This window comes from Phodopus roborovskii, unplaced genomic scaffold (genome assembly GCF_943737965.1).
Source record: "Phodopus roborovskii unplaced genomic scaffold, PHOROB, whole genome shotgun sequence".
In the NCBI taxonomy this organism is placed as follows: domain Eukaryota; kingdom Metazoa; phylum Chordata; class Mammalia; order Rodentia; family Cricetidae; genus Phodopus; species Phodopus roborovskii.
Genome location: NW_026126578.1, coordinates 1,213,814 through 1,234,110, shown reverse-complemented (window position 1 = coordinate 1,234,110; position 20,297 = coordinate 1,213,814). Strand labels below are relative to the sequence as shown.

General features: G+C 42.7%; 1 protein-coding gene across 2 annotated transcripts in view; it reads left to right on the top strand.

Moving 5' to 3' along the window:
- The first annotated feature begins 379 nt into the window (after positions 1-379).
- Positions 380-20,297, top strand: part of Sumf1 (sulfatase modifying factor 1) — a 74,434-nt gene continuing 54,516 nt past the window's right edge. For both annotated transcript variants that reach the window (XM_051203629.1, XM_051203628.1), the window contains exons 1-3: positions 380-663; positions 8,039-8,212; positions 12,443-12,517. In XM_051203629.1, the coding sequence (XP_051059586.1) occupies positions 400-663; positions 8,039-8,212; positions 12,443-12,517 (513 nt within the window). In that variant the 5' untranslated portion in view covers positions 380-399. The remainder of the gene's footprint in view (positions 664-8,038; positions 8,213-12,442; positions 12,518-20,297) is intronic.

The following is a 20,297-nucleotide window of genomic DNA, read 5'->3' as shown; positions in this document are numbered from 1 at the left end:
TGCCTCTGTCTCCTGTGTGCTGGGATTAAAGGCATGCTCCACCACAGCCTAGCTAGATGTTAGTTTTTATGTGATTTGAGCAGGGCCCTTAATTGTTCTGTCAACCCAATATTGCAGAATCACTATTAGGATTAAATAAGTATGTTGTTTTTTTCTTTTTTCATTTAATATAGTACTGGTTCTTAGCAAATGCTGAATGAGTATTATTTTTAAACCACGAAACTAGAGAGGGGTACAATATTCACGGAAGGCCTTGAATATTGTAGAGTTTTGTTGTGTTTTGCATACTTTTAACATTAGCTGGAATGAGTCTCAGCCTATTCCTTAACTCAGTTAAAGCTACAACTGGAAGCTAGACCGATCACATGACCCTCCGGATCACATGACTAGGGGAACAATATGGCTGCGCCCGTGCGAGGGCCAGCTCTCGGCTGCTGCACCGGGCTGGCTCGTGTCTTCTGGCTGCTGGTGCTGGCGTTCGGGGCAGTAGGGAGTGAAGAGCCCGGGAACGGGGAAGGTGCGGCGTCCCTCGCGGGCTCGTGCGGCTGCGGAACGCCCCAGAGGCCCGGAGCCCATGGCAGCTCAGCGGCCGCGCAGCGCTACTCCCGGGAGGCGAACGCCCCGGGCCTGGCCTCGGGCCCACGCCCGCTCGTGCTCACCAAGGTGCGCCTTCCATTCTTCGGGGCGTGTGGGTGCCGCAGGGCTTCGGCATGAGGCCGGGGTGAGCCGGGTTAGAGCTGATCAGAAAGGCCTGCTAAGGGTCTAACTACACCCTAAGTGGTGGCACTTAGAGCTATGACTACTTTTTCCTGTTCTATAACTACTTTTTCTTGTTCTATAAAAGCCCATATCACTTAGGGGTATATTGTGCTCAATGGCGCTTGTTTATTTTACTTACTGTAATGTCGTTTTCCTGTTACCTACTTTGTGATGGAAACAGGTTTAGACCTGTTTCTCCATGTACTACCCTCCCCCAATGCATAACCTATTTTAGGCATTGTGTAACAATCCATTAGGTGATATTTTGTCTTTTTTGGTATGTACAATATTGAAAAACTACTTTGTGGGGCAAAAGCTATCAGGTACTTTTAAAAGAAGTCTTTGTAAACAAATACTTCCGCTGTATCCACCCTCCCAAGAATCGTGGGCAGTGCATTATCTTCTAGTTCATAGGTTAGGCAACTGAAGCTTCATGAATCAAATCTCAGCGCTGGATGAAATGCCATTCCCTTCCTTCTATGAGTAATGTATATGTGTGGTGTGGCTACATAGGTCTTATGTAGTTAACATAGCTGTTGACATACAGATTTCTTTTGCCTAAGCCTTTTATGTTAAGTTTAAGGGGTGGAACGAAGGAAATGGAAAAGAGCCTTCCAAAAGAGTTGTGTATGAATTTATTTCACTTATTCACAAAACACAATTCTTATAGTAGCAAATGGAATCAAGATAGCTTAAAGCAAGGAAGGAGAGATTTATAGTTTTTCTGTACTTGGGAAGTTCAAGAATGGGCATGGCTGTATACACAGCTGGATTCAGGGCATCAGGCAGTCTCTCCAGGCCCATCACTGGCTATCCCTTGGGTCATCTGAATAAGATGAATCTGAATAAGAACTAGAATAAGTTTGGCTCTGTTTCTAGATAATGTCCCATCTCCCAAGAGTTCCTTTTTTGGTAGCCCCAGGAAAAGTGCCATGGTGAACTTTGAGTCATGGTCCTTTCCCAAGTTGAATATTGGTAGCCAGAAGAATGGCAGGATTGGCCAGACTGTAATATACACATTATATTACTAAATTGTCATATGTCATTTAAACTTACTGAGAAATTGGCTCTGGAGGTGAGGTTGGCTCCCCCACTTTAAACCCAAGCATGTTTGTCTTGTGTCCTTCAAGATCCCTTAGGGAGGACAAACATTGTACAGTTGAACCCTGTTAAGAGGTACCTTCCCAAAGGGAAGACTCAGCTACTATTTATCTCATGATACAGCAAAGCCTGTGGTGGGAGTGGCTAATGGGAAGCCTACCCAGAGAAGACTCTCTGCCTCAGACCCTAACCCTCTTTCCCCCCCTGGATCAGAGGCTCCAGCTAGCTCTTTGGTGCCTGGGACCCCAGTCAGTCTCTGCTGGGTAGTGTTTCTGATCTGATGCTCTACAAGCTTGCTGTTTACCTGATAAACTCACCCAGTGGAGACCCAAAGCATGGCTGTCATGAATCATGACAGAATATGCATGCAGAACACAGACTTTTGCCATGGGACTTGTACTTGACTCACCTATTTTTCACATGGAGCACACATGTTCAGTGAGGTTTTGAGAAGGGACTTTTCAAAAGGGGACTTCAGATGCTTCTGTTTGTAGAGGAATAGATGCTGGGTTGGCAAAACTAGCAGTTGCTCACTGTATTGAGTGGTGTGCAGCTTAGTTCTGTGGAATGGAATGATTCTTTACCTTGTGCTTCAGTCTTTTTTCTTTTAAATATAAGTTTATTAAGTGTGTGTGTGTGTTTGTGTGTGTGTGTGTGTGTGTGTGTTTATGTTTATGTTTATGTATGTGCTTCCATGAAGGTCAAGGGACAACTTTAAGGAGTCGGTTCTGTCTATCTTTATATGGGTTCTGGGGATCATATTCAGGTTGGCAGGCTGGGGCAGTAAGTGGCCTTACACTGTGAACTGTCTCACTAGCCCCTATGGGTGTCCTGAGTGGCAGTGGCAGAAGCTGTGGTACAGCATGTTTTTTTTTTTCTTTTCTTCCCCCTCACCTTTAGACACAGGCAAGAATAGATATGTGACTGTTTAATTTGACATTGGGTCCTGAAGAGTGAAATACCTGGATGTGTGGAATTTCACTAGAATGGACATTTTACATTTGTAGGACAAAAAGCCTGATTAGTATAAGTTAAAAATTATGATCTACTTAGAGCTATTTTTATCTATATCCTCCAGAATGGAAACTTGGCCTATTTAGTCCTCTCTACCTCCATTGGTTAATCAAAGAAGGAGAAGGAATTAGGTCAGGAGTTCACAGTGCAAGCTGTGATGGTGTTAGCATTAGTGTTGTTGGGGAAGAAGAGTTTGAGAAACAATTAGTAATTGTAGAAGTCTGTTAGTGACAGTGTGTGTGCATAGATTCCATGGTCTGTGGGTTTGAGCCGAGGAACATGAAACTGTTCTTCGAGCAAGACCCTGTCTTCTGTGGACTTGATTCTTTTCTCCTTTCCCCACTCTCTGTAAGTCCTTTATGAAACCTTTTCTTGTTGGCCGGGGAGGGGTGGTGACTGTGTAGCCCAGGTTTGCCTTGAGTTCATGATACTCTTGCCTTTTCAAGTACTGTGATAAGAGCACCAAAAATGACTCTTTATGAAACATGTATGACATCTTAAGACTCATTTTAAGACTGTTTTGTCCTTTTAAAAATGATGTGCATGTATGGGATATGTACATGTGAGTGTAAGTGCCATGGATGTGCTGTGTGACACTATTGCTAGGGAGACATAAACATCTGCTCACCCTATATGGAGAACTGACTACAGACCAAAGTAAGAATGCCACCAAATTCCAACTTGGTGTTACTCACAGGAACATGGGTGCGGGGTTACTTTCAGGAGCAGAGATGACTCAAATACAGCTGTATCACCAAAGTTCACCCCCCTTGGTTGACAGCTTCCCAAGCTTGAAACCTGGAGCACATTGCACAGCCTTTAGGCAGCTTAACAGCTTAGAGAGTGTCTGCTGGTCTCTGCCTCTTCCAGGCAGTTCAGCTCATCTGAGAGCACCTCTTAGCAGTTCTTACTGAATACATATGCTAAGGAGAGAGCGACCTTGTGAATCTGGTTAGTTTCAGGGACTTTCATCAACTTCTTTTCCTTCCTGGGCTTAATGAGTTTCCCTTTAGGAAGGAATGCTTCACATACTCTTAGAAGACCCTGTTCCACCTCTCTGTAAGCATCCTGGATTGTAAGGGGTCTCCTTTCAAGGTGGAAGATTTTAATCTAGGAGGAAACTGCTACACAGTTGAAGTCCCTGAAGCTGGAGTTACAAGTTGTTAGCCACCTGATGTGGGTGCTGCGAAATGAACTCTGGTCCCCTGAGAACAGTACGTGCTCTTAACCCTCCAGCTCCTATTTGAAGACTACTCTTAAAATTTTTTGTTTGAAATCTTAAGTTTTTCTACTTCTTTGCAAAGCTGTTTTTTAAAAATCCCACTTTTCTCATAAGGACTGTAGATCTGTGTACAGGTATCACAGAGGATTAAGAATGAGTGGTAAATCTAGTTCAGTCCCTGAGCCAAGGCTATTACAAGTTTCACATGCAGTTTATGACTGAGACTGTCTTACAAATGGAATAGACTTTTGATCATTTTGCCTATGAGTAATTAATTCAAAATAGTAGCTTACTCTTACATGTTCATCAGCGAAGATCATTTGCAGTTTGATTGTGAATCTTGTGCCATGTGGTATGCTGGAGGTTTAGAGATGTGTTGTTTGGTTCATAAGATACCAGTAAGGAGAAACTATGTAACTGAAGAGGCCTTGAGGATAGCACAGTTGGTAAAGTGCTTGCCTCTCAAGCATGGGAATCATGGGAATCATATTTTGATCCCCATTGCCTCCCTATTGAGCTGGGTGTGGTGCCATGTGTTTTTGGTTGCAGCATTGGGGAGACAGAGACAGTTAGATACCTGAAGCTTGTTGACCTACTGGTCTATCCAAACTGGTGAGTGCCAGGCCAGTGAGAGACCCTGTCGTGGCGGAGCTGAATTGTGTTTCTGAAGATGATAACCAAGTTGGTTCTTTGGTTCCCACAAGGGTATCTACATGTGTGTGCCCACCTACACACACACACACACACACACACATACACACACACACACACACACACTCATATAGGTAAATAAAACATTAAAAAAGAAACTCTGTAACTAAATGCTTTGTGTGTGAGTCTGTGGCGGGGGAATGGAGGAGAGATATTACAGTAGCTAGAGATTCATGATAAGAAGCAGAGTGAGATACCATAATACAGCTAAGAGAAGAATGTGTGGCAGGAGAGGCCTGAGAAGGAAGCGATGCTTGAACAGTGACATACTTCATAAAGAGTCAAGGTAGCTTTTGGAATCCTAAAATATGGAATTCCTGCACATTTTTAAACACAAAATTAGGTTTGATCAGGCTGACACTTTAATTTGTTGATTAATTAGTTTCTTTATGTATTTATGTTGAGCTAAGGTCTTACTTTGTAGCACTGGCCTACCAGAAACTTGCTATGTAGACCTGTCTAATCTTGAACTCACTGAGATCTATATACTTTTGTCTCTCTAGTGCTGGAATTAAAGGTGTGGGCAACCATGAATTATTAATAGATGTTACATTAATATGGTTCTAAAATTTAAAAAGAATTGGGTGTAGAGTGAGGAAAATATCTAGTCACTCATACTCCCCCCCCCCCACAATCAAATGCAAGTAAATCTTGAAATCCATGATCTCAAACTCCCCTGTACTTAACTTCCTCTCCCTCACACAAGGGGCAATATCACATCCTCTGTGTGCACCCTGCCTTCCTCCCCAACCCCCAAGCTCTGTATTGGTGAGACTTCCCCATGCCACCATATTAAAAGGTTCCTCCTTTCCTTCTTATGTCTGCTTTGCCTTATGTCTATATGGCCTTACCATAAGTGTCAGCAATAGACTACTGTTTTTCTCTGTGACTGAGCTGCAGTGCTTGCGGTGTTGGATATAGAATGCTGACATTTCCGGAAAGCTCAACTGGGATCTAAATCCTTGATAAATGGGTGGCAGGAACAGAGAGATGCGAATGGGTGAGATTGGAGCCAGGGAGGCTCCTGTGAGGGTACTGAAGTTGCCTGAGAGAGGAGAAGAGGGAGATATGAGGAAGAGATGGTTATAGGAGGACCAGCCAGGCCAGGTGAGCTGTGGATGTTGGGATTTGTCGATGCAGGAGTTCAAGGTTTATTTCTTGGAACAGGGTTAGGCAATAGCAGATTTGATACAAATCAGCTGAAAACAGTACCAGTGGAGCTGAGAGAAGGCTCAGTGGTTAAGAGCACTTGCTGTGCTTGCAGAGGATGCAGGTTCAATTCCTTGCAGCCACAGGGCTGCCACTAATCCTGTTACAGAGGATCTGACACCCTCTTCTGGCCCTGGCACTTCATGCATGTGGTGTGTTACCTAGACATACATGCAGGAAAAACACTCATAAATTTAAAAAAAATAGTACTATTGTGAGGGGAAAATATATGCACATGATTGAGGTAACCTTTGGCTGAGCGAATCTGTAGACGTGGAATATAGGATGGGTTATCCTTGGATTCCCAACTTCTATTTCTTCATGTTCTTCTAACTCTTCTGACTTACTGTGAAGAGCTCACCTTCCAACTAATAACCTCTTTGAATTTATTTTCTTACTTTGATTTGAACTCTTGTTTCTAGGTCAGAGACTTGACAGTTCATGAAATCTTAGAGGCCTGTAAATTGACTTTTTGTTCTCATGCTTTTAAAACTATACCCTGTGTCTATAGAGAGTATTCTGAGGGATAGTATAGATGAGAGCCTCTTTTATTTTATCATTTATTCGTTATTAATTTACTTTTATCTTTTTCAAGACAGGATTTCCCTGTGTATCCCTGGCTATCCAGAACTCACTCTGTAGACTAGGCTGGCCTCTAACTCAGAGATCTTCCTGCTTATTCCTCCTGAGTGTGGGATTAATGGCATACACCACCAGTGCCCAGATGAGGGCCTATTTTTGATTCAGATACAATTCATATAATTCACTCAGTGACTTTGCTTTTTAGTGAAGCCAAAACTATTACTGCTGTCTTATTCTAGAATATTTCTGGAATATCTCCAAAGGACTCACTACATCTGTTAAGCAGTCATTCCTCATACCTGCCACCTTATAGACTCTGGCTACCATAGACCTCCTTTCTGACTCTTTGGGTTGTCCTGTTTTGGATATTTTATTGTTTTTAAACTTTAATGTATGTGTGTGTTGCACATGTCTAGGTATTCACGTTTGCATATGTTGTATGGATGCCAGAGGTTGATGGTGAGAATCATTCTTTATTGCTTTTCTTTCTACCTTATTCATTGATGCCAAGCATGCCAGGCGATCCCAGAACAGAGAGCTATGTTTAGTCTTACCAGCAAGCATTCTCTGGGGATGATACCCTCTCTCCACCGCCCCTCCGAGCCTAGAGTAACAGGTGGGCTGCCCTGCTCACAATTTCCTGTAATTCCATCTCCAGGAGTTCAGCACCCTCCTCTGGTCCTCCCACATGCCCACACTATGAGCATATGCACATAGGCACAGAGACACAGGTACCTACATATACGTTAAAAAGACATAAATCTAAAAAGGAGAGAGAAAAAAAAAGTTCAGTATTTTCCTTACCTCTATAGTTCACTGGTAGCAGCAGTTTCTCCAGAACTGTCTACCTTGCATGTCCTAATCTGTTATGAGGTTCAACTAGAAAGATGACTTTCCAAAAAAATTTTCCCTGCTTTCTATGACTTGTGAATCATGTCATTGATGTATGTAATGATTTTGCAAGTGTGTGTGTGTGTGTGTGTGATGTGTTGTAAGTGTACACTCAAAAATATATGCACATGTGGAGGCCAGAGGCTGATATTGGGTGTCTTTCTCAGTGGCTTCTCCACTTACTTTTTTTGAGGCATAATCTTTCATTGAACCTGGAGATCACTGATTCACCCAGATTTTCTGTCTGTTGAGCCCCTGCATCCTCTCTCTGTGACCCTGCATTACTCCCACTACTGGGGTTACAGATCTAAGCCACCATGTCTAGCTTTTATGTGGCTGCTGGGGATCCAAACTCAGGTTCCTGTGTTTGTGAAGCCAGAACTTTCCCCATGAGCTATGTCCCCAGGCCCTCAATTTTACTAGCTCTGCAGAGATTTCTGTGGTGGGGGTTTTAAGCACTGGGTGTTTGATGTGTTCTGAGAACTGCAGCCTACACAGAGAGACTTTGCTTTTGATGCCTGATGCCCTGTGTTTCCGCTTTCATTGCAGATGGTCCCCATCCCCGCTGGAGTGTTTACAATGGGCACCGATGAGCCTCAGATCAAGCAGGATGGAGAAGCGCCTGCCAGGAGAGTCACTGTTGATGCCTTTTACATGGATGCCTATGAAGTCAGTAATGCTGATTTTGAGAAGTTTGTGAACTCAACTGGCTACTTGACAGAGGTAATGGGCTTGAGGATGGGAGGGAGAACATGCCATTATTGTAAACTTCAAAGAAGGCTTTGATAACTACAAACACTGAAGTTTGAACACTTTTACTTAGTTCTCAGCACTGTGATGAATGCTTCTGCCTGTCTTTCATCTGATTTCTCGTAGCAGCTCCATGATGTAACAAGCTGAGAATCAAAATTAATTCATTCTAATCATACGACCGGTCAGTTATTTAATCTGGCGTGGGCAGTGTGGACCACAGAACCTGTGTTGCTAGCCTGTATGCTGTATTGTGGTAGTGTTTTGATCCACTGGAGAGGGCTGCTGCTTTCTGAGAACATAGCCAGTGTGTGATTCTTCACAGTGTACTAGAGCCCGCTGGTCCCACAAGCGTTACACATTTCCTAAGTGGTCAAGTGCCTCAGTGCAGCTTTTCATTGTGTGACTTTATTCTAGGCGACTCAAAAACTCTTTTCTGGGGGCAGTGTTAGGCCTTTCCCAGGGGACACTGAATCACAGTGCAAGACAAGAGAACGCTTGTTCCAAATGGGAACTGGGGGGGGGGTTGATTTTCTAGTTTCTGACTGTTTCAGTGAGGATCTCATATACTTTTTCCTAAATCTTGTCCTTTTAAAAATCTCATCAAAAACCTCTACCCTTTTATTCAGTTTCTGGAGTCCCTACTTTAATTTCAAAAATTCACTTGGGTGAATGCCAAAAGCAAAACAAATTCGGGTTCAGCTCTGCACTGTCTCATTTCTTTGGAATTTCCTAAAATACACGAAGTGGTCATAAATCTTATTTGTAGATATTTGTAGTAAGCGAAAGCCTCTATCCTCTTTGTTTCATATTCTCAGATCAGTTCATAATCCGTAAGAAAAAGTGTGTATGGGGGTGTGTGTGTATGTACCTATGTACATACCTACATGAGGATGTGGGTGAATTCACCCATGTGGGTATAAAAGCCAGAATTAATATTGTGATATCTTCCTCAATGGCTTCCCTATATTACTGTTTTTAAAAAATGTCTGTGTGTGTGTGTGTGTGTATATGTGCGTGTGTGTGTGTGTGTATGTGTTTGTGTGTGTGTGTGTGTGTGTGTGTGTGCGTGCATGTGTGCACATGACCAAAGAGTGCAGAAGAGTGCATTGGAATTGGAGTTACTGGTGGTTGTGAGCTGCCTGATATTCCACTGTATATTTGGAGAGGGTCTCTGACTGAACCTGTAGAGAGCACTTTTGGCTAGACTGGCTGGCTAGTGAGCCTGGGTAAGCCTAGCTCTGCCTCCCAAGCTGCTAGCAGATGAGAATGTAAGATATCTGAGAATGTGGATCTTTACATTCACTTAGGACATAGACAACACGCCATAGTAATATCACACAGAGAATAGCACATACTTTATCACCAAGAAAAGTCACAGCCAGACAATGCCTATCACATTGTTGCTGTTGAAATGCTGTTTGCATTTATTCCCACCTTGTAATATGAGAGTTGTAAGACCTGACTTGATGTTATTATTACATAAGCACATATACCATTGCAGCACTAATGTGAAGTAAGTGTGTTGGCAATCTATTAGTTTTCTTTTATGAACCTCTCATTCTGCGGGGGTCTCCGCTTCAGTCTGCCTGCAGGGTGTAGGCCACAACAAAGCTGAGAATCCTCGCCGTGGACATGGTGTTTTATATTCTCATGGCATTTCCCAGATTTCTCTCCAGTGTCTCTAACTTCACTTTCCTATTCCCCACTTCTCACCACATTCTAGACTCCTGTTTCTGTTCTTGAGAGTGATACCCTACCCCTTTAGTGCCTTTACTTCCCTCTGCTTAGAACCAGAGCCCTCCTGCTTATCCCTTCTTGCATGGCTTGCTACAGCTTCAGCACGCTGATCGTCCCGTTCTTCAGGAGCCTTCTACTCACTCTGCCAGAAGGCTGTTTTCAACTCTTTTAAGTACCAAAGCAAAATTAAGTAGTAATCATTTTATGATATTTTTGTACTTGATTTTTATCTCTGCCCTCACATTTAAGACACTTAAGAACAGAGACCATCCCTGCCTGAGGATTTCTAGTCAGTTAATGGTTGCTAGGAGAGGGAGAGCCATTTTCTTCAATGGTATAGCCACGGGCAAGTGCCCATGCACTTGTAAATAACCTTGTATCCATGTTCCTGTAAGCAACCGTAATTTAACTCATTAGAATACACATACCCATTTAGCCACCCACCCCACACTCCCCCACCCCCATAAACACCCCAAGCCCCGCCCCCACATGCACCCACACCCCACTGCCCCCCACCTCCACCCCCACCCCCACACTTCCCATACTTTCACCCCCACCCCACCCACTCACCCCCACAACACCCATGGGGACAGGGTGGAGAAAGGGCTCAATTTGGGATGATGATAGAAGATGGGAAAAGAACAAGAGAGGATAGTGCTTGCATAGGATCACAGTGCTTTTTCTACATGTATGAAAGTATAATAAAAGTCTTTATTGCATATAATTAATATGTGCTGGTAAAATGTCATAATAAAACCCTTTACCACATATAATTAATATATGCTCGTAAAAATGTACAAAAGGACAGAGTCCATGCCTATGAAATACTGACAGTAGTAATCCCTGATTTAGCCCTAGACCAGGCATGTGGTAGTGAAAGACCCCAAGAGTTCGGAGTCTTTCAGGGAGAGGCTCTTGCCCCAAGAGACGAGACCAGACCACTGGATGCAAGTGCAAGAGGCTGTTTATTGTTCACACACACAGGTACCTATGGACGCTTCAGTCTTTCGGGTGACTGAGAGAGCGTGCCTGGTTAAAACATAGCAGTTTATATAGGGTTGGGGTGGCAAGAAGCAGGCTTACAGAAGCAGAAGCATGGTTACAGGGATTTCATTGTTCCATCTAAATAAAACGATTGTAGTTAACCAAGGACAGTTGTTTATTCGGGTTGGACACAAAGAATACAAAGAATTCAATTATGACTATCTCAGCATCCCGGATACCATCCTGATGACCTTGCTTTGGTCCAAGCTGCAGACCACAGATGTCTGGTTGGCGTCAGATGAGAGCAGCACCTGGTTCCCTCCTGTACTTTTCCCATAACTTGACCTTGGCAAGTTGGCAAGAGCAGTTCAAACAGGCAATATGCATAGTGGGGGTCTTTCAGTAGGTGTTGATTATGTTGAATAAGGGGCTTGGGTTGTTTGGCATCTTGGTATCACTAGGATCATAAGAATAATGTCAGAGGTGAAGAAAACATTCATACCTAGTCAATAAAAATAGGCTGGAGGCTCTTGTAAGGCCTGCTGTACAGGGATCAGTTAATTTCACCTGGTAAGGATAGGCAAGGCCTAGAGGGGAAGGGAGCATTCCTGAACTGGAATTGTTAAATTGAGGAGACTGGAAGGGGCTGTCCACAGTCAGTCACTGCATTTCTCTTGAGCTCATTGTGCTAGCATCCCCGATTTAACAACGGCAGTGGTTTTGGCCTCCTTTCAGCCCCATAATTAGAATCTTCAGGGTTGGAGAGCAGCAGTCTGAGTTTTAACTTGTGAGCCCAGCTGCACAAGATGGGAAGTTATTGGCCTAGTGTAAGAAGTTCACACAGGCTGGCGCAGAGCTCTGGGGGAGCCCCAGTAAGATGAGTCCTTGTGTTTCATGGATGTGTAAGAGCAGTTGGCAACATAGGAAGGAAACTAGAGTAGTTGAGTCACAGGTAGTAGAGGTCAGAGGGTCCTACATTCTAGTAGATATTGATGAAGATTTGTGATAGCACTGCCAAAAAATGATTGAAATACAGATTTCCACCTGATGCTTAGATTGGCCCCTTGACAACTGTAAACACATGGGATGTGATAGAGAATGAGCCTGCAATGCCATTTAATTCTATTAGGTAGATCTTAGGATCAGGGAAAAGGACAAACAGCTTGCTTGTGTAATATCACATATACTATCACGTCTCAATTATTACAATATCTGGAGAAGAATGTTTCTCCCACAGGGTATTCATCTTCTCAGAATCTAATCTCATCTAGCTTGTAGTCTTATCAGCTAATCAGGTCTCATATGAAGGCAGTCTTGTGAGTGACATGAGCCTGTTTTATGAGGACACTCTCAAGTCATTTCTGAGTAGTTTGGGAAGTCATAGGAAAACCTAAGTCTACTTGGATGTGAAAAAAAAAAAAAATGGCACTCTTGAAGCCTGTGACTCTAACCTTTTCTGGCTTTTTCTTACCCTTACAGGCAGAGAAGTTTGGTGACTCTTTTGTCTTTGAAGGCATGTTGAGTGAGCAAGTAAAGGTGCAAATCCACCAAGCAGTAAGTAGTGCTTAAACAGGTTCTTATTTCTCTAGGGCTCATCAGAAACTACAAATGCTACCTTCCTCTCCCTGCTGGTGCCTCTTCATTCTCCCGGTGTAGATTTGCCCCGAGTCACGGGCCCATGGGCCAGGGTGCCTTGTCTGACTGAAAATATACAAGCCCAGGGTGATGTCTGATGAAACTTCTGGTCTGCTGTGAGTTTCTGTTGTTTGTGACTTGGAGTGACACTGTGCTTCTAAGTAGAACCTATACTTTGGGTTTGTTTTACTTGCAGCCATTTTTAGAATGGAGGACAAATGAGTGTTATAGACTGTGTTTTCAAAGTCTTGACCTTAGCAGGGGCTCATTAGCATTCACGAATCCCTGTGCAAAGTCATGGAAGGAGTCATTTTCCTGGGGATGTTCATAAACAATGGGGCCTGAGAACTAGTCCTTAGAGGAAGTGTGTTCCTTCTTGTACAGAGAGAACACAGGGAGTGTGAGTTAACTCTGTTTTTCTCAGATGTGGAGACTGTCGGCTAGGCTTCTGTAAGTACCGTGTGTCAGAAAGAACTTGGGATTCCTGTGTTAACCAGTTTAGCCAGTCTATAAATATTTGTTTGTATATACATCTCATGAATATGCAAAACCAAGAGAGAGATCTAGATTGAATGTTCTTACAACATGGTGAACAGAGACTGCATAGCAGGACAGTGAGAGGGAGGGTGGGGGTCCGACAACTCAAGAAAGACAGCTTCGGAGGGTGAAGATGAAGAAAGCTTACCTTAATATTCCTCTTTCATACAAGTTCCCTTTAAATCATTCATGCCTGGGGACCAGAGAGATAGCTCAGTGGTTAAGACCACTGGTTGCTCTTAGAGAGGACTCATGTTCTCTTTCCATACCACATGGAGGCTAACGACCATCTATAGCGTCAGTTCTGTAGAATATGATGCTCTCTTCTGGCTTCCACAAACACCTACATGCTTGTGTATAGACACACAGGCAGGCAAACACCCGCCACATTAAAACAAAAAAAGGTCCTGTCTGAACTTCATCCTAAGGTGTTGGCATTGTTGTGTCCTTTCCCGGGAATAGCAGCATCAGGAAATGGACCCCTTCTGGTTCATGCTCTCTCTGTGTTCCAACCAGTGTAGAACACTTATGGTAGGGGGAGATGAAGTTGACTTGGTCTCATACTGTACAATTGTATTCTGGTGAGTAAGGCCATTTTACATGTTTGATTTTGGTAAATGTGTAAAGGGTGTGATAGTCCTTTTGAATTTCAATTTGACAGTTAATATTGTCTCTTACATAATCTGATCCCCCCCACCTCCACTTTTTTTTTTTTAAAGGGATTGAGGTCAGCTCAGGGTGGTGGTGATGACCCAGCAAGCAGCGGCTCCTGTTTTGAGATGTGGAGTTCAGATGAAGGCGTCCATCTGTTTCTGTAATCTGCCTTTCAGATGCAGGGTGTGTGTCTCTTAGGAACTACTAATGTATTAGGCGTGAAGGCAGACATGAGCATTGCTAGGCTCCAGAGGCGTCCTGATTCATAGGGAAGTGTGTGTGCTCGTAGCTAGGAGGAGGACAAGCACCTCTTCCCTGGCTGCAGGGTTGGCCTCTGGTTTAAATGCTTATAATGGAAAAGTAAACATTTTAAGGTTATTTTGAAAGGGTTGGATGAGTAAAGTAAGTCTGTTGATGGCCTGGGAGAGCTTTAGCCCATCTCCTTTGTTGGCCTGACTTATCTCCACTCTCTAGACCTTTTGTAAGCTCACATTTCCATAAGGTAGGAAATGAGATGTCCATGAGATGAATTTAGGTTGACTTTAGGAGGATGGTGGGAGGTCACCAGGAATCACAGTACCTTTCATGCATATTTAGGCCTTAAGTCAAAGGAAGCGCTCATCTGAGTTCTGGAATGTCCTTAACACCTGACAATAGTTGGTTTTCAACATTAAAAAAAAAAAGTGTGGGAACCCTGCTGCAGCCCTATTAGCTGGTAAAAATATAGTAACTGTGTTTATTTTGTGAGTTTGTATTCAGGATTGTATTCTGTTTATTCCAGTTTATAATGGTGATATGAATTTTCCCATTTTTTTTGGGTGTCTACTAAAACACAAATACAGATAGTCACCTGATTTAAATGTGTAACTGCATTATCCTTAGATGAAGCACACTTGGCCCCCATCACCCAGATCAGGAATTAGAGTTGCTACCTGCCCCAGCAGCCCCCTATGTGTGTCCCACTAATCACACCCATTCTGTTCTTAAAGTCGCCCCTGTCCTGGTTTCTAAAGTGAGTTCTTACTTACATTTCATTTAGTATCATCACCTAGGGGTATACCTTTAGTTTAATCTTGTCCATTTAAAGAAGAAATGGTTGTCAAAGGCATTACTAATATGCTTTCCAACACATCCTGAATTTGTCTTCTCATTAATTTTTACCCTCTGGAGACCATAGAACATTTAGCTTGTAGACTTTCCCAATCTGAATTTTGCTGTTTGACAGCTGCAATGGTCTGTGTTTCCTGCAGATGGTAGCTGAGCATAGCTGAGGTCTGCAGTGATCAGGCTTATGGTGTACATGTATCATGAATATCATAGCAGTGTCTTCCAGTAGCATAGTGGTTCTCAACCCGTGGGTCATGACTCCCATAGGGATCACATATCAGCTATCCTGAACGTCAGATAATTACAATTCACAACAGTAGCAAAATTACAGTTATGAAGTAGCAATGAATAATTTAATGGTGAGGGTCACTGAATTATGAGGAACTGTATTAAAGGGTCACGGAAAGAGGATATCTGAGAACCACTGCTCTGGCATAAAGCAGCTAATGTCTGCTTCTTTATTCTTTCTGTCACATCAGCTGATGCTATGCTTAGTGGCTACCTTTATAAGTCTGAGATTGTAGATGATGGGAGCCTAATTGTTTTTCATTTGTTGATGAGATCCTTTCCTAAAGTGGTAGTTCCTTCCACTTACTGTTTTCTTAACCATTGGTACAAGTTGCACAAGAATGGTGGGTAAATGCTCATTTATTTACCCACTTTAAAAAAAAAAAAAAAAAAAAGGCCCAAGCAGTGGTGACCCACACCTTAATCCCAGCAATTGGGAGGCAGAGGCAGGTGGATCTCTGTGAGTTTGAGGGCAACCTCAAACTACAGAGCTAGTTCCAGGACAACCAGAGCTACACTGAGAAACCCTGTCTCGAGAAACAAAGAAACAAACAGGACAAAGCAAAACAAAAACAAAAAACATTGGGCATGGTGCTGCATCCCTTTAATCACAGAACCCAAGAGGCAGAGGCAGGCAATTCTCTGTGAGTTCGAGGCCAGCTTGGTCTACAGAGAAAATTCCAGGACATCCAGGGCTACCTGGATAAACCCTGTCTCAAAAAATGAGTGAATGAGTGAACAAATGAATTAGAGGCTAGAGAGGTGGCTCAGTGGTTAAGAACACTGGCTGCTCTTCCAGAAGAACTAGGTTCACCACCTCTGCTAAAAAACTTGCCTTTAACTCCAGTCCAAGGGGATCTGATACCTTCTTCTAGCCTCTGTTGAGCATTGCTGGCACATAGTACAAAGGCATACATGGAGACAAAGTACCCATGCACATAAAATAAGACATGGAAAGAAGTGAATTGGTTGCTTATTACTCTGCAAAGGTAGCCAGCTATATCTATGTTCCACATACCACCAGGTAGGTATGTGACTGGGAGTGCATGCTTGTGTGTGTGTGTGTGTGTGTGTATGTGCGCATACGCACACGCATGTGTGCCTGGTGACTGGAATTGAACTGAAGGCCTTATGCGTGCTAGGTGTACACTCCATTACTGATTTATATCACCAGATCATGAACTTGAAAAGGAATCCTATGCTCAAAAATAGCAAAGTATGGCCTTCAGAAAAGATCACAATTCCCAGTGAATGAAATCTATAACATGTTTAAATTCATAAATAAAATAAAAGTTTTATTTTATTTCTTCCTTTTTATTTTACTTTACTAATCTTTTTTCAGGGTGTATGTGTTATCAGGAATATCCTGTGCAAATTAATTTATTCAATGTCTTTCTTTACCTTTCTTTTTACTAGAGTCAACTACACATGGTGTCCAAACCTACCATATTTCGGGGTTGTCCTTTTCTAGCTTCTGTTGCCCCAATGTAGGATAAAAAGAAACAGAGCACTTTTCTCCTTAATTAGAAATTTTATTTCTTTGTCTATCTATCTATCTATTTGTTTTTTGTTTGTTTTGAGACAGGGTTTCTTAACAACACTGGCTGTCCTAGAATTCTCTCTGTAACCAGTCTGGCCTTGGACTTACAGAGATCCGCCTGCCTCTGCCTTCCTAGTGCTGGGGTTAAAGTTGTATGCCACCACCAATGACCAGATACTTTATTTTTAAATTGGACACGTTAACACACATTTGTGATCTCTGCACTTAGGAAGTTGAGGCAGGAACATTCAAAGATCAATGCTAATCTTGGATACATAGTAAATTAAAGACTATCTTTGGCTGCATAGAACTCCACCTCAAACAAACAAAGAAACAGAAGATACCCCAAACCAAATTTCCTTTAAAGACAGTTATATTTTTAAGGGGGGGGGGGTTATAAGAGGGCTGTGTCATTACTTAGTTTCCTGTGGTAATATTATCTTGTTTAATTGTAGTTCACAGCCAGAAATGGTGGTGATATAACCTCCCCTTTTTGGCTCATCCAGCCAGTTTTACATGTATTTATTGCACATATATGTATTTAGTCCTATATAATTTTGATGCAACTGTAGATATATGTAAGTAATATATTTTAAAAAATGAAGTTTACAAATGTATTCCATTCTCTGGGAATCATGATCTTTTCTGAAGGTCGCACTTTGCTATTTTTTGAGTTCTGGATGCCTTTTCAAGTTCATGTAGGTCCTGCAATGTTCCCTTCTCTTGTTTCCAACAGTTGCATTAAGATGTAGTTTATATATTGTACAATTCACCTTTTTAAGCGTACGGCTCAGTGTTGTTTGGTATATTTTTAGAGTTGTGCAACCATCCCCACAGTCTAATTTTAAGTTGTTTTCATTGGCCAATAAATGAACCTTGTTCTAGATCTTTTTGAGCTGAGCCCAGGAGTCCAGGAGTCCTTTATGGCTTCTTTGCTTTTTCAGATGATAGTATCTGTCCCATCCCAGCCCAGTATCTGCTTTGCTGTAAGAAGCCCTGGTTTCTGTACCGTTTCTCTTTTGTTGCTGGGACAGATTGTCCTAACAAAAAGCAGCTTAGGGGAGAAAGACTTTATCTTGATTTCAAGTTTCAGAGGGAAGAGTCCATTGTGGCGTGGCCACGGGAGCAGGGAACTTTGCTGATCACACTGCATCCTCACCCAGGAAAACGGAAAATAAGTGGGACAAGGCTAAAAACCTCAAAGCCTGCCCTGGCGTTGCACTTCCTCCAGCAGGTCTCCACCTTCTAAAGGTTCAGTAGCTTTCCCAGAGCTTCCAGCTGGGGACTCAGTGTTCAAACCAATGAGGCTAGAAGAATGTTCTTTGTTCAGATCACAACTGCATCTCAGTAGAGGAGTGCTGCTTCTTCAGTGCACAGAGCTTAGATAAGATAGCCGACAGTTGCATGTTGATACTTCCATTTCTGGGTTTTTAACTTAGCCTGTCCCATGTTACATTCTCTCCTTTATACCCACATCAGGAATTCTATTTCTCAGGACAGGGCCAGAGGGGACTGTGCACAGCTACTCGGGACTTCATCTGAGATCACACATCTGTGCCAGCATCAGCTCTGATGACAGACAACAGGTTAAAGCAAGCTCAAATCCTCACTTGTGGTTTCCTCTACTCCCCCAGCTCTAAGCTAGTCAGACTATTTCATTTTAGTTCTGAAGCCTGGTGGGTTCCACTGCATGGAGTGCGTTCTACTTTTTTTTAACTCCTTAGGCTGAGTTCTAAAAGTGAGCGTGTGTTCAGTCTTCTAAGAGATGAGGGTCAGTCTCTGCTAGGCTCTTCAGGAAATGGCCATGGGAACAGTATTGCGTCGTATCTTCTTGTTGAAACACTTTAAACTCTCAGGTTAGTCTTGCTGGAGAGGGAAATACCTGATTCACATTTGTTTTTCTTGACCATCTTGTACACTTTATTTTGTTTTGTTTTGGAATAAAGCCTTGCCATTGAAAAGTCTGTTAAGTTCTTCCTTCCTTCCTTCCTTCCTTCCTTCCTTCCTTCCTTCCTTCCTTTTTTTTTTTTTTCCGCCTTGAAAACTGCTTATTGTTTTTGCCTGAGTGCTCAAATGTTTTTTCCTCTTTAGTATGTGGCATTTGCTCTATAAGTATATCTTGGCACTGGTCATTGGGGGGTCAGTATTCTCAGGTACATGTTTGCGTTTTCAATCTGTATCTTCAGCATTATGGTCTAAATTTAGTTTTTATTGTCCGTTTCCTTGTCTTCATTGCTCCCACCCCACATTGGAGCCTTTATTTGTAAAATCATTTTCGTTTTTTGGGGGTGGTAATAAGGGCAAACCTAGAATCTTACACATGTTAAGCAGGGACTGTACTATTGAGGCGTACCTTCTGGCCATGTTTTTGAATTACCTTTGTTTTTATTTTCCCTTAAGTTAGGAAATTCATTCCTTTTGTCTGTTGGGTCTCTGAAGTAATATTTGTGATATGGCTTCTTGTTTCATTTCCAGTGCTTTACTGACTTTGGCACCTATGTACTCTTTTACCTATAATTTTATGAGTATTATTTACCTTGTTTTGGAGCAGCATGGTGTGTGTGTGTGTGTGTGTGTGTGTGTGTGTGTGTGTGTGTGTGTGTGTTTGTGTGTTGGGGCAGGGGGAGTGTTGGAACATGTTTAAGAGCATACACGAGAACCATCCTTCTCCCATAGTTTAGATGTGGGTCTACTGGAAGATTAGTTGCAATATGGTCATGTAAAGAAGTGATAGAATTTAAGTAAACAATTAAGATGAATTTTAATCTTTAATATTAGGAGGTAATTAGATCGGTGGGGATGCTGCCTACCAAAGGGATTGATGTTGTTCTTATACAAATTGTTATAAAGGAGCAAGCCTAGGCTGGAGAGATGGCCCAGTCAGTAAAATACTTGCCTGTGAGCGTGAAGACCTGAATTTGATTCCCAGACCCTATGTGAAAAAGCTGGCTTCAGTAGTACATGCCTGTAATTCCAGAACTGGGGGAACAGGCAGAAGGATTCTTGGGGCTTGCCGGCCAGCTAGTCTAGTTACATCGGTAAGGCAGTGAACAACTCTCTCTGAAAGAAGATGTTTAGCAAGTGGGAAAGTACCTGGCCTGTGGCCGCTATCTATACAAGCATGAATGGAATCATTACTGTGTAAACATCCCCTTTCCGTTTGTGCCATGGGGAGTGAGCTTTCTACATGGTAGACATTGAACTACACTCCCAGTCCAAACTAGCTTTCTTTAAACCTTAGCCAGCACCCAGTATTTTGTTACAACAGTGGGAAAAGGATGCACACATCTTCGAGGCTGCATTTATTTCTGTCCTGTGTCTTCATCTCTGTTTTCCTCACAGTAACTGTTGGTTGGATTTGAACCTGAGTAATTTTTGTTGTTCATTATCAACCGTTCTACAGTAACTTCGTAAGTTTGCTCAGATCTTCCTTGCCCGTTCTCCCTCTTGTCTTTCTGTTTCAGTCAGGAGATACTTGCCCTGTAGGATTTCTCCTTAGTTAGTCTGTACTGGAAGGGAACTGTGGTGGGTCAGTGTCAGGTTTGTGGGGTGAGAGTCCCACACCTTCTGCAC